General features: G+C 43.9%; 1 protein-coding gene across 6 annotated transcripts in view; it reads right to left on the reverse strand.

Annotated features, from left to right (window-relative positions):
• The window catches only part of CROT (Carnitine O-octanoyltransferase), a 150,765-nt gene that overhangs the window by 21,750 nt on the left and 114,383 nt on the right, over window positions 1–14,632 (reverse strand). For all 6 annotated transcript variants that reach the window (XM_065431235.1, XM_065431236.1, XM_065431234.1 and 3 more), the window contains 5 exons: window positions 13,614–13,727; window positions 12,527–12,628; window positions 7,296–7,376; window positions 4,821–4,931; window positions 986–1,116 (listed from right to left, as the gene is read on the reverse strand). In XM_065431235.1, the coding sequence (XP_065287307.1) occupies window positions 986–1,116; window positions 4,821–4,931; window positions 7,296–7,376; window positions 12,527–12,628; window positions 13,614–13,727 (539 nt within the window). The remainder of the gene's footprint in view (window positions 1–985; window positions 1,117–4,820; window positions 4,932–7,295; window positions 7,377–12,526; window positions 12,629–13,613; window positions 13,728–14,632) is intronic.

The following is a 14,632-nucleotide window of genomic DNA, read 5'->3' on the forward strand; positions in this document are numbered from 1 at the left end:
AGAGCAACGCCTTCGATCAGAATTGTCCAAACTAGAGTCGGATGACGAGTACTTCTCGCTCCCCAGTCCAGAGCATGCGCGATCTCTACCGCTTTCAAACGTATGCATTCGGCAGTCACAGGCAGCGATCTTACACGCAGCTCTCGGACGAACTTCGCAACCTTGTCTTCCAGTTTAGCGGTTCGCCCACGGAATGACGTTTTCTGTTGGTTTGCTGCTTCTGCCTCCGCCAGTACCGAATGCTCTTTTCGGATACTCCAAATTCGTGCTGTGCCGCGAGGTTGTCGTGGGCTTCCGCGCACTCAATCGCCTTTTTCTTGAAGGCGACAGTGAACTGTCGTCGGCTTCCGCACATTTTGCAACAAAATGTGAAAAAGCAGCCTTTAACCAATATAACTTTGTGATAATGTAAGCACAAATTGGCAGGGCCACAATGTCGCCACGCCACGCTACTGCTGGTGGCGAAGGCGGCTCTTTACTTCACCGGCCCATTGTTGCAAGACTTCCGTAGTTTTCCGCCAATGTCAGGTATATATGACGACGGTCGACTTTTCGCAATGGTTTTATGAAAAAAAAGTTCGACTTATATTCCGGTTTTTACGGTAGAAACAAAAAATATTTGTTTTGCTCTGCCACCGTCGCAGACAGAATGCATTTCTGCCTTTGTAGCGAAGGAAGACACAGATATATGGCCAACAAAGTGGCCTTTGTTAATGCTCTACAATAAGGTAATGCATGACCACTTATTTCTTGAAGAGCCCAGATTTTGCAAACAAACTGCTTAGATGCTCCTAATGCTATCTTTGTGTTTTGAATAAAAAGCATGCTTTATAGTGTGAAGTGTGCCGACAACCTTTCCAATGTTGCGAATACCACGATTATTATCTGGTCAGTGTGTTTCAAGTTATTTCAGGCAATACAAAGCTCATTTATACAGTGGTTGTCTTTGAACAAAAGAAAGAATACAGAAACATTATGCTCTCACTTTCTATGCAGTTTGTAGTAGCCCAGCTGGATTGCAACCTGCAGGAACGCCTCTGGATGGATTCGCACTGGCTTCATAAAGCCCTTGCCGTAGCCGGTGAAGACATCGCACACCACGTCCAAGTTGTCACACTGCGCGAGATAAAAAAAACAAACATGCAATGCAAGGGCAATGTGTCGGAAAAAGTACAGAGTTGAGATTTCTTAACCCTCTAAGTGCTGTTTTATTTTCCTACAGCAAAAGCTTACCGGATGTCGGTGTTGCTCAGATTTCTAGTTTTCAGGCATGGCCAAACGACACATCAATTCTATGCGTTTTTTGAAAAATGTAGAAATTTAAGAACTTCCTACAAATTTCGATTCAGAGGACTCTGATGTTGATTATGAGATTAAGTTGATTAAGATGAGATGTTGATTAAGATACAATGATCTCTGATGGAGAAGCCTGCTGCCCAAGGAACAGTGATCATCCTAACTAAATCAGCAATTAGCAAAAGTTCTTACTTTTGTTTGAATTTTCAAACTAAATACTAGTAAAAAATTCCGCAACACAGTCAATAAATAGCATTTGCATTTAAAACCTCTTAATGCGTTAGCTACACAGGCAAACATTGAACATGAGGCACTTTAGTAAGACACCCAGCAACCAAAGCAATGAATAATGGCAGTCAGGGCCAACAGTACAGTACACATTGTCTGCTGATAACCACCAGTGCTATCAGTGAGGCTAGTATCAAGAAAGCATTGAAGAAAACCAGAGGCCCATTTTCAAGCTGCGTCCGTATTGTAAAGGATATGAGCTATGGTTTTGGCATAGACTTGTTTGATGCTGATACACGAGCAGACGATGATGTAGCAAAAGGTGCAAGATGCTGGAGAATGGTTTATGAACAGCGTCTGCCCCAAAATGAGAACAGTTATTTATGCCCTTCACAATAAATAAGCAACCCAAAACAGGGCAATCAATTTTTACAGTGTACACTGGTACCCTTGCCGATAGCAGCTGCAGTGTACAGTAGAACCTTGTTCATACGTATTGGGGAAAAAATACAAGAAAAAGGAAACCGTACTAGCTGGGCAATTGTATGATCTGAAGACACCAAAAAATTCGGCAGATTTGGCTGTAGTTGACATCTACGTAATGCGAAATGTTACGTGAATCACTGCCGCACCAAATGCTGACGAACGCTGATCTGGCGGGGTCCAAATGGTCCAAGAACCGCGGTGTCGTTTTTGCGGCTTTGGCAAGCTTACATCCGCACCCCTCGAATTCAGCCCGAGTCATCAGCTCCTTTGGGGGGAGCATTCCATTGGGAAACTTTGATGTGTCCACTTGGTGACAACTGTTGTGGCACAAGACGCTGATGCGCGTCAAGCTCGTGGGGCCTGGGAGACCCAAGAAGCGCATTATCATTTTAAGGCGGGGATGGGAAACAAAATCGACCTGGTTGGGAACGCTGCAATCTGATGCTATCAGAGCGAAACAAAGTGCTGACTTTGTGCCACCCGCAGTGGAGAACAGCAGTGCGTTTGGGTTATTACAGTCAAACCTCGTTACAACGAACACCACATTAACGAACATTTCAGATTAACGAACTTTTATGAAATCCCGTGCCGACTGCTTATAGTTTCAATGTAAAAATATTTCACTACTACGAACTTCAGAATAACGAACATTTCAGAATAACGATCGTTATTTAATTTCCGTGTCATCTTAACAACAGCTCAGTACTACGAACTCATATCCCGAAATGCGAGGATTCTTAGATTTCAGTGTATCCGTCACGGCAGTCGGAGCTCTAAGCTAGCAGACGACGCAGCGCGAAGAGCGGGCCGCCTTGCAACTTGCTTCCCGCAAAAACCTGAGATGGCGCGGAAGGAGAAAGATGCGGGCGGAGACTTTTTTTTCCTTCTCCGTTGTGGAGGCAACGACGCACCAGGTTTTGTGAGTGGAGAGGCGGGGAGCATGGGCTCGTAAAACCTGAGACGGTGCGGCAGAAGAAAAAAAAAAGTAGTAATTAACGCTGAAGTGGGCCTTTTTTTTTTTCCTGTTGCGGAGGTGACGACGCATCACGTTTTTCTTGCTTGTTTTCTCAGTTGTTCGCGTGCTGTCACCCGTATCAGGCCTGTCCATCTTGTTTTTCTTCTGGTTATATTATTGTGTTAGAAGTGCGTGCCGGCGTTCGCGTTGCCATGAGCTCAACAACTCTAACCACGGCGAAGAAGCGAAAGCAGTTTTCTTTGAGCGAGAGAGTAGAGATTCTTCGCGAGATAGAAGACGGGAAGAAACAATCCGTCGTGGCTAAAGAACGTGGAGTGGCGCGGTCGACGATCGCCACGATTCTCAAAGATAAGGAGAAAATCTTTAAGCACCAGCAAGAATCTTGCTGCACGTTACGGCAGCACCCGAAGACCGCGACGAGTCCGTGTCGGCCACAGATGCGTTGGACTGCTTGCGAAAACTCCGCATATTTATAGCCAAAAGCGGCACAGCGACCGAAGGCGTGCATAAGAATGCGGACGGTCTGGAATCGTTCGTGCTGCAGAGTCGGTGCTGCACCCGTCAGAAGACGATTACGGACTATTTCAAATAAATGTGCCTTGTCTGACGATCACGTGTGCATTGTGTCAGAAACGAGTTCAAGGAGGTACCGTTTCAAAGGTAGGACGCTTGCGTTACTGAAATGCTATTGTTATGGCTAATTTTTGGGCTTTCACTATAACGACCTTTCAGAATAACGAACATTTTCCCGCCGTCCCCTGAAGTTCGTTGTACCGAGATTTCACTGTATGTACCTATTAAAAGCATGAACTGTGCTTCCAACAGCACTATGCCGCACGCGATGTGAGATGGATAGGTGGACATGTTTATCGCTATGGGTTGGCGGCAATAGCCGTGAATGGCGACATGCGACGACCTACGAGGATTTGCTGGTACCGGAACAGGAAACAAAATGCATGGTGGCATTTGCACATGACAAGCGTGGGCGAGTACTGCAGGGAAGGTGCAGTGGCGAGCTCCTACTGCTCTCGCTCGCACGTGCCTTGCCCCTTTTCTTGTTTGCACAGGATCTAGCGGCCAGAAAGCGCATCATACAATCACAATTTGATGATATACTGAACGTTGGAGCCAAAATACTGTGTTTTCCAGGGACACATTAAGCAATAAAAAAGCGTAACAGCATTGGGACATTTTTTGCATTCTCGATCACGAATAATGGCACCAGGAAATTGTACGAAAAGGGTTCACATCAACTAGGTTGTACTGTATACAGTTCATGCCTGTTAACTTGACCCTAGGGAGACCGACAGATGTGGTCAAATTGTGCGAGTTTTAATGGACAAATGGCGGCAGATTCACTTCTTTCTTGCTTTCTTTTTTTGCTTGTAGCAATCTAGACGTAATGGCTCTTTTGTTCTTGCTCTTGAAGTGCAGCACAACCAGCATGTGGCAAAAGCACTGATAGACTGTTGAATATTGGGTGTGACATGAGACAAAACATGCAGCATTCATTGGCTTTATGGACAGAAGAAGCGTCAGCTACCAAGAGATAAAGATAAACACATTCACACCTAAGGAAGTAGCACCGTCTGCTGAATTCCTTTACTTTTAAACCTTTGGTAACACTGTGCACATTGGTTGGCTTGAATTGCCCAAACTGGCGTGCTTTCGCGATCAAGCTAGACGAGTTCTGCTTCCATAGCCATATATGGTTTCTCACCGTAACTTCTCAGTGCGTACAAATTAGGTGAGAAGTCAAGTCAGTGAAGCTTGAATTAACGGGAGTTGACAGTATCTGAAGAAAAAGTTGAACATTCACAGTTCATGGCCTCACCAAGGCGTAGTACTCGGACTTCACACGCTCCATCTCCGACTCCAGAGTATGGTCCAGGTGAAACTTCAGCTCTTCTGGCATCGGAAGGGCAGCACGAACAGTTCCATCATTCTGGAGTGCGTTTCCAAGAATGTTAACATCTAATGCAACTGATTGATCACACTGTTCATTTGTTCTTAACACACTTATTGGCACAAGAAGAAGGGGAACAGCAGGGTTTGATTTTTGTAAGTCACAAGCATATGCAAACAACAGACATTAACAGCAAGGAAAGCATAGGGTGACTTACTTGATTTAATTGAAATTTAGAAATGATAAATAAAGGTAAATCAAAGTGGACGAAAAGAACGGCTGGCATTAGGTGGGATAAGAATCCACGCCTTCGCATCACGCGTGTGGTGTTCTTACCAATTGAGCTACCGTGGTGCTGTTTCTCCATCCACTTTCTTGGGCATTTGTGTATGTGTATTATATTGAGCCCTGGGAGTGTTAGCTAGCCCCCAAACTCACAGCTATGGCCTTGACCACAGCACTTGATCACTCGTCTAGTTACAGACATTACCAAGAAAGGAGTGATGTACACCTATAGGGCTTAGAATACTGAATCCCACAACTATGAAATAAGCTAAGAATTTGTGCAAATACCATAAAGCACTGTATAACCTGCATTTCATTGTAATGTACACCCGACTTTCACGGAGAGAACTGAAAAGTGCAGTGCCTTCAGTTGTAACATACAATGCAATTTTCATACTTTAAGAAATTTAAATGTGATTATAATGATATCCCACTAATTGGTTTTTCATGGTAAGAGAGTGAAATGGTTACTTGTTCCGACTTGAGCAAGAAAATTTATTACATTTGAAACTGTGCGAAGAGCGTTGCCACTCATTGTCACTGCCGCAAGCTTCCTCATCGCTGTTGACAGCTCCAGAGAATGTCATTCGGTGCCATCAGTTGCATTTTAGACACCACATTTCCTAAAAGGAAAGTTAGATTTCAGACCAGAAAAGCTTTCTTTACCTTTATTTTTTGAACTTGTGCCAAAACTTATATATGTATTTATATTTATGTACTTAATTCCAAATATGGGGTACTCTCTTTGTTTATTTCATTTGGTTCTAATTTTACGCAAGCTTCCTTTACTTAATTCCCAGAAAAGTATGGGAAAAATCAGTTCCCGAGATTTTGCTAAACCGGGTATCAATGGCTTCCGCACAATTCAGGGAATCCAATAAGACCAACCTTATTACTCTGTCTCCGTAAGAACAAGAGCTGTGAGACTTCGAAGTAGATAACTAGAATAGTGTTTTCCTAAAATCTTTCTTTGAAGTCTCGCAACTTGCATAACTTGTGGAAACTTGCATAAAATTGGGACAAAATGAAATAAATGCAATGGACCTCACTTTAAGAATTGGCACATAAAATTACCTGTGCAGTCAATGACCGATTTTCCAGATGCCCGATTTTCCGGACATGCCCAATAATTGGTATACCTTCACGGCACTGCCATGTACCCCGTAGAGTCAATCTATAAGAACGTCCAAAGTTTCAAACGCAAAAGCCTTTCGCCGTACGATATCTCGCACCTTTTGCCGTGACCGCAGGTCCAAAATGGCATTAATCGAAGACACCGCCGACTCCATTTTGATTATCTTGCCCCCTCGAACTGGCGCTCTCATATGCTGACCTGCCGGCAGCCATAGCCACCACCACGGGAACGTTAGGCCTAGCTGCTTCGACGTTAGCTACCCAGATTCTTTCTGTTCGGTGGCGTGTTTTTCATTCAAACAATTTGCTGCTTTTAGCAATGGCACAGAATCTACCTTTGTAATCATCACAAAAGGGTTTGAAGCACGGAAAGCACGACACGTTGCATAATGCCGGTTCCCGAAATGCAGGTTGCATAATGCCAGTTCCCGGTTACGCGTCGAAGTATACGCAAAGTGCTGCGGTGAAGCATACCAAGAGTGGGAAGGGGCAATAGTTACGGGGCATGATCATTATTCCTTAATTACGCACGCGTGCACCCGCCGTCTCCTGTCACAGTACTAGCGCCGATACACCTAATGAGCGTACCGGCAGATCTTCAGGGCTGCTTCGGACATGCCTGCGGCGGTTCGAGTCCTTCGGGGCAGTAAAAGGCATGCATTCAATTTTCTGGACTGCCCAATATTTGTGATGCTTTAGGCCACGAAGGCCTATCTATGACATTTCAGCATAACTTACAGTATCTGTAACTTTTGTCCATGACCCAACTTTCCTCCTAAACATCTAACAGACCATAGAAGTCTAAACAATGGAGTGGGCATAAAGCTACAGCAGCTTCTAGAGCTGGGGTGTTATGGATTCTGCCAAATTCAGTACATACCTTTGTGCAAACTGTGCTGGTACTTTGTGTTATCAATAACAGAACAAAACAATATAATTTAGAACAATGTTAGCAGTTCCACATTTCCAGCCATGAGAACTTACCGGGTTAAGTTTTGTTGCCAGATATGTCAAGTGTACGTAATGAGCACAGGTAACAGGAACCATCCCATCAAATGGTGTGTGCTGAGGACAAAGAAAAGAGGCATTGTAGTTGGTAGTGGCTATCAAGAATATGACAAGAGTGCAGTAAATGCTGCCCTATTTATTCAAATCAGCAAAATACAATAGAGTATGACTTGTGCAGCCAACAAGCACAGTATGAAAGAATGCCTCAGTCACAACGCTGAACTATACTATAGAAGAGTTAATATGACATGCAAGTCATCTGTACATGCATTGAGGCTGGAAATAAGACTGCCTCACACTAACATAAACACAATATATCCCTTGAACGAGCAATTAGTATGTCATAATAATGTCACCAGTGGTTCTGAAAAACCAGAAATGAAAGCTTGCAATGAACCATGCTTATTGGGCACACTTGTTGGCCAGATCTATCAATATTCAATGACACCCCTTCCCCTTGCCCACTATAACTAATTGTGCAGGGATGTGCGTATACAGTCAACCAAGGAATAATTTAAAAAATATGCGTTTATTAGCTTGCAACTTTACTGCAGTACAGCTGACACTAGTATTTCAGACACGAGCTAAATCTGCAACCATAAATAAAGACAGTTTTACTTGTTCATGCTGCTGAGGCTGCACCTGTTTCTGATATCATACCCCTTTATGGCATACCTTTACTATCGTTCTGAACCATGACTACTAGAATTGGCAGTTACTCGGATAAGCAGTCTGCAAAGAATTTTTCTTATATATTGCTGGATATGAAATTGGATATGATATTGGATGAATTGGATATATGCTGGATATGAAATATAATTGCTGATATGACTATGGTGCTCTCCAAGTATGCTGGTGATGAAATAATTGTTTTCATATTTGACGTTCCTGTGGAGAGTTCTCACATGAGTTCACATTCTGTAAACTCAATGAAACTCACTGAAGAGCTGAAAGTGCTTAATTCGATTGGCAGCTTTACACTTTTCGTAATTCTGAAGATGCAGGAAATGTGGCAATATTAAATCTTCAATGGACGAAATGAATTGGCACCTGAAGGCGGTAAGTATGTTACAGGATATTAAAGAGCTTTAGTGCAGTGTAAGTGCCACAACGCTATACACAGAAGGGAATAGCGGGGTCTGACTGCAAATGCGCAGAACACTAAGGCAGCTGTGCACATTGCAAGCTGCGGCTATTTCTGAAATTTAGCCCGAGATGTTACAGCTCGCACACATGGCAGTGCCCTCGAGTGACAGCCGCCAACTTCAGGTTTATCAAGATGTCGTCCTGCACTGTTTGCTTCATTCATCCCGAACAGGTTCTTGTATTTGTTTTAGATTTGTGTCATGATACTTCGATGGCAAAGCTTAGTGAAAACATGGTGCTGCTTCTGAGATCTGCCCTAGATTTTTCGGCACCTAAGGCTTAAACAGACACTAAAGGCTAATATTAAGTCAAGCTATATTAAAGATTAGGCTTCTATAATAACGAATTCTTCATTCGTAACAAAAACAGAGCTTCTGCAATTTAGAAAATGACTTAAATAGAAAATCGAAGTGGCAACATCTGTTGCTGACTATGGTACCTCTTATGTGCAGCGTGTTATGGTTGGCGTGTAACACCCCGGGCAAAAGGGATGCTCAAAGACCATGCCTAGCCGGAACGGAGGATGGATTCCTAATATATGCTATGGTTGTCTTGAATGGTTGCCGGTCTGGCAGGTGCCCCGCAGTGATGACAGGCCCCTTTGTGTGTGTGCAACCAAGGGGAGAACTTTTCGTGAACTGTGCAACCAAAGGGAGAACTTTTTGCGAACTGTCCAACTCTAGGGGAGAACGCGTTCCGTGAACCAGACAGGACCCCCAGGTTGCCGCCCAGGAAAGGGAGCAGCCAAAAAGCAATGAGGGGGACTCAGTGCATGTCATGTGATGTTGACGTGAGCAAGATCCCGCCTACAATTTTGTGGGCCTACTTAAGGGGCTCCACAATGTACTTTTTATCATTCATTCTCTTCTTCTAATCCTTCATCAACCCTTGAATACACAGTGCAAGCTTCGCACTAGAAATTGTCTTGTCCTTGCCTGGTCGCCACAGTCTACCGGACACCTGCAGCCTGCCAACAACGCCATGCTACCCTATAGTAACACCGGTTGAGCTTCGAGAAACGGGCGTCTCAAAAGGCGTCAGCACCTCGGATGCGCAGAGAGCGGCCTTGACCCACCGCTGCGAGTGGTGGGTCACGAGTGGCGGGAAGCAACATGTGGCAATTGACCACACTGCCGGCTCCGACTGTGTAGGCTCAAGTGACTCAAGAGCCTGAACCAAAGCAGAGCCACAGAGCGACTCATGCAAGCTGGGGCAGTGTTCTGTAAGTGTCCACCGAGTGGATATGCCTATTTCGTCTGCTGACGATTGGCTGGGGATGCCTGTCTCCTTCCGACGCATACCCCAACCCAGCCAATCAGAACTTCAGCAGCAAACGACTAGGTGGACACTTGCAGAATACCCCCCCTCCCTTCCTCCGGACACCTGCACCCATCAAGCTTCGCAATAGAGCTGAATGAAGAGTCTACAAAAGACATAAAGGCATGGAGGGCCGTCATATGGAAATGACGTGAAGTCCTATGCTTTGACACGGGTGGTTCAAATTGAGGAGCTGCAGCGGGACCTTCGACGGCAATTTCCTATGGAAGAAATTTATATATTGACACAGGAAATGTTGATAGACTTCTAGACAAATGCTATGAGGTTCTAGCTTGACTTGATATGATATTTTCCTTTAGTGTCTCTATAACAAGAGCGGTTGTACTAGCTGGGCTTGTCCTCTGAGATACTGCAATGCACACAGCAAGCCACACGCACTGAAAGATCTTGGAGGCCATAGATTACCAATGTACGCTTGTACAATACATGGTGCCACAACCTGAATTTTATGATAACCATCATTTGCAGAAAAGTGAAGTGCGTTCGGTGCCACCATGGTCGGTGTTGTGTGGATAATAAGCATGCAGCATTGACTTCGGTTAACATTTCGTGTGTACTATTTATTTAGTGGTACTCAGTGAACTTCTACATCTGGGTGGTGTACAACTTAAGTGTGTTTGCGTTAGCGTTCCGCTTACTTCCGCTATATTAAATGACTAGTTTGCGCCATGCTCTGTGGCATATGATAGCGTTTGTGTTGCGTCATCCAGTAACGCTAACCCAAGCATTATACACTATGCTAAAGCTTTCTAGTATGAAGGTGAAAGGGATGCTTTGCATTCTGTTGAATTGACAACAGATGACCAGGCTTATTCCCTGTCGGATACGGTGAAGTGCAGAGTGGACAAATAGATGATGGATTGGGCGGCACACACTCCACGGCAGAGATGAGGGGACAACGCCTTCCCCTGGAGTGTTCATGTAAACACACAAGATGGCGTTGCTATACAAAAAGAGGAAATACCGTATTTACTCGCATAATGATCGCACTTTTTTGTCAGAAAAATTGACGCAAATTCAGGGGTGCGATCATTATGCGAGTTAAATTTTTCGCGAAAAAAATTTTTTTTCGTCCTGCGTTTGCTGCGGGATGCGGGTGCTGGACACCAAAACAAAAATGGCGGCCGGCGGAGCAAGCCGAACGCGTCGAACGCGATCTTTTTTTTCCTTCTCGAGAGTACATTACATGCATTGAAAGAGTTTCTCCCGTATCAATGATGAATACTATCGTTTATATCGGCAAGTTTGTGGCAATAACGTAGCCATGTCCACTTTGAGGGGACAGAAACAGATGGGCGCGCTTAGCTGCCAGTGACAAAAACCCACGGCCGGCGTGCTGCGTAAACTGCGGCATCTGTCTTCACTACTATCCTAACACGGCACGTTTCCGCTAAGGGTAGGTGAATATCTTAGCCATGTTACAAGCGTCGGCGTATGAATAAGGTACACTTTTAACGTATCAGTGTAAACGTGGCTACTATCATTGCCGCGCGCGATTTGTTGCGCGCTCCCGAGTGCAGATGAAAAGAATCAAAAGGCGCCTTTTTTGTTTTTGTTGACCACAACCATTATAAAGCCTACCCATAATAAAGGCAAGTTTGGTTGTACCTCTTTTTGCCATGGAAGTGCGGAAAGTGATGAAAGTAATGAAATGAGGCATCTACTTAAGAATGTTTGGTGCGTGCAGACGAGTCGTTCGCGTAGCATTCGACAGATGGTAAGCGCGATTATTAGCTAGGCTTGGCACACGACATATTGCTGCGGCAAGTTCAGGGTGCGATCATTACTCGGGAAATTAAAGAAAATCGAATTTTGACGACAAAATTCAGGGGTGTGATCATTATGCGAGTGCGATCATTATGCGAGTAAATACGGTAGTAGAGAGAGGGGGAGATAGTGCTGCTTCATTATTCTGGTGACTTTCCCACAAGTGAGAATGACAGTGGCCTCTGCGTCTAAAGACCTAGAGCTGGCAGTATTGCCTGACAGGCCTCCGAGATTGCTGGCGCAGCTCGGGATATTTATGCAAGATACACCATCCGTCGCGGGCAACTTGAATTGTGGAAGAATTTCGCAGCTCATTCAGTTGTGATCAGTTGCGTCCAGTCAGGTGTGCTGCTTCTTATTTCATCACAGCCAGTGTAACAGGGCGAATGAGAATGCCCAAGCTATAATTTCCGACCGATACGCCCCACACTGACGTTTGATTTTAACAGGTTTCAGATCAGGTCGTCATCTGTTGTATACTGTAGCTTTTCTGCGTTAAATCACTGCAAAGCAGTGTTTTGTTGGTACTGTTAAGGCATGCATCACCAAATGAAGCAAAAGAAACATGTTACAAGATTTTAATTGTTATACAGTGAAGAAAGCAATGATGCAACTTTTGCTTCGGATAACAACCAGAAACCATTTGCCCATGGCTGTTTTGCAATGACAGTTGCACCATCTCAATTACTCCTTAATTTGAATGTCCCCGCCACAACGATAACTTTCCTACTGTTTAGCAAGGAAAGGAGTGATGATATGACCCCTACCACAATGCAGGTTCAATACAATAGTAAAACAGCATGAACTTTATGAACTGCTAAGCACGCACAATTTAATGAAGCATAGCCGTATTGTTAAGCACACTGACTTGCTGTAGTAACTCGCCATGTCTGCTGGTAATAAAACCAACAAGGAATTAAATGAAAGAAGTCTTCTCAGTCTTCTCAGATACTCACATCAGCCGAAGAGCCCAAAGCAAGGTTACTGAAGACGACAACTGTGTATGACTTGTCCAACCAGCGATTTCTGGGGTCACCTTTCAAGCACTCACTCAATACCTGTATGGGTATATATATAAAAAAAGGAACATATGAAATGGCAGTGGTATAAACAAAAAAAAGTGCACCTCAAAAGAAGATGAAGCTGAAAAACAACAAAGAAATTGATATGAGACATCAAAATAAACTGCCACAGAAAGAAAGCATGAAATTAAGAAAAGACTGAAAGATAACTGCTATTAGCAGTACAATGAAAGCACTACCATTTGTACTATAAAGACTGGCAGCACCACAAATGACGCTACCCTTTTTATCTATTGTGTCATTTCTTTTAGTTGCACTAGAGCTGTTTAAATGTGACAGAGCTGCTTATCTACCTGGCCTTGACCCTGTGCAGGCCCCTTTCATATTTGCACTGTTTTTATTTTTTCATTTCACTCAACTTATGTGTGCTTTTTGATTACATGCTTAGAATTGCCATTTATGCTTTTCAGACGTTCGGGACATAGTAATTCATTGTTATTACATTATCCTTGACAACCTTGCTGTATTTTTCCCATTCACAATTCTGTATGATCAAAGAGTATCTAAACAAAATGAATAACTAAACATGTAGAGAACAGCCGCGCTGTAGGACATTGTATCACACAATATCAGAGGTCTGTTTGCATTTTCGAAAAAATTGGTGCTTTCAGTAACATAAAGTTGACATTGCTCTTATCTGCTGCTCATGTCAAGACCAAAAGCGTGTCACATTGGGCAAGGTGGTGATGCGGCAAAAATCACTGTACCACTACATTGCCGACCATGTGATGGGGTAAAAATGGACCTTGTCCATGTGATGCACCAAAAATTGCAACGTCACATTAACTTGTGGTGACAAGAATCACCATGAGTTTATGCGAAACAAGAACAAGCCCATGAGTGGCTGTATTTCTGAACGTATTACATTGCTCACCCTAGAGGATAATTTCAGGGTGCTCATTCTGCGAGGGCAGTAAAGTAAAAATTAGATAAAAAAAGCAAGAAAAGAAAAAGCCCTTACCTCTTGCCTGTTCCTGGGTGAAGCATCGTCCATGACAAGCACAAACATAGAATCCTCAATCAGCTGCAAGCAACGCTCATTATCAGGGTGTAATGCCTGTAGAAATTTGCGATTCTGTAAGGCAGAAAGAACAGAACTCAAGGTGAAACAGTTAAAACATGAAAACAGTTACTTTCATTTCCCCAGAAAATGTTTTCTATAGTGAAACATGTGAAAGAAAGAGTTTCATTGCATGCAATTGAAAAAGCATCTCGTGTCATACATGGAATCACAATCCAAATATGACGCAAGGTGACCTATACTTCATCTCCACCCTACCCTTCAGGTTGAGACGAACTGATCCGCAAGACAACCCATGTCTGCGGGAAAGCCAGCCTTCCAAATCCCTGGATGATGCAGGGCTCGGGTATGTGGCGAAGCGGGTATACGCAGCCACTGCACAAGAGCGCCAAACTGGCTCCTCTTGGCAGCAAATACAGATATTAGCACAGCCGCATGTCAACATGGAGTGCGTAATATGACGCTATGGCAATTCGCGTATCATGCTACAGGCCTGCACAATGGTTGCATTACGTGGTGGCATTGTAATCCTAACACAATTCACTTTCGGATTCATCAAAAGCACATAGTGTTATAATCGCAGCAGTGTCACATTCACGCAAACAAGGTAACAGCATAAGCAAGGGCCAAATTCGTATATGAAAAATCATGCAGATCCCACGCTCTGTGGGAATCGGCATATAAGCAAAGCTGTGAAGAACCGGTCAAACGAAACTGTGTATCATGATAACAAATGCCAAGCAGATTTTCGTGATAAATGCATTCCTTAATAATCATCAGCGATGGCGGCGTACCATGCAGAACAAAAGTAAGCTTTAATCAGGGACGATATTTTCGAGCGATCACTTTCAGTGATACATTATTGCCTTTATATTTTGCATTGGGCACCGAACGTGTTCAAGAAGGCAACCGAAAGTGTTCTTAGCATTACATGAAGATAGTGAGCATGGCACAGCATC

This window comes from Dermacentor albipictus, chromosome 1 (genome assembly GCF_038994185.2).
Source record: "Dermacentor albipictus isolate Rhodes 1998 colony chromosome 1, USDA_Dalb.pri_finalv2, whole genome shotgun sequence".
Lineage (NCBI taxonomy): Eukaryota > Metazoa > Arthropoda > Arachnida > Ixodida > Ixodidae > Dermacentor > Dermacentor albipictus.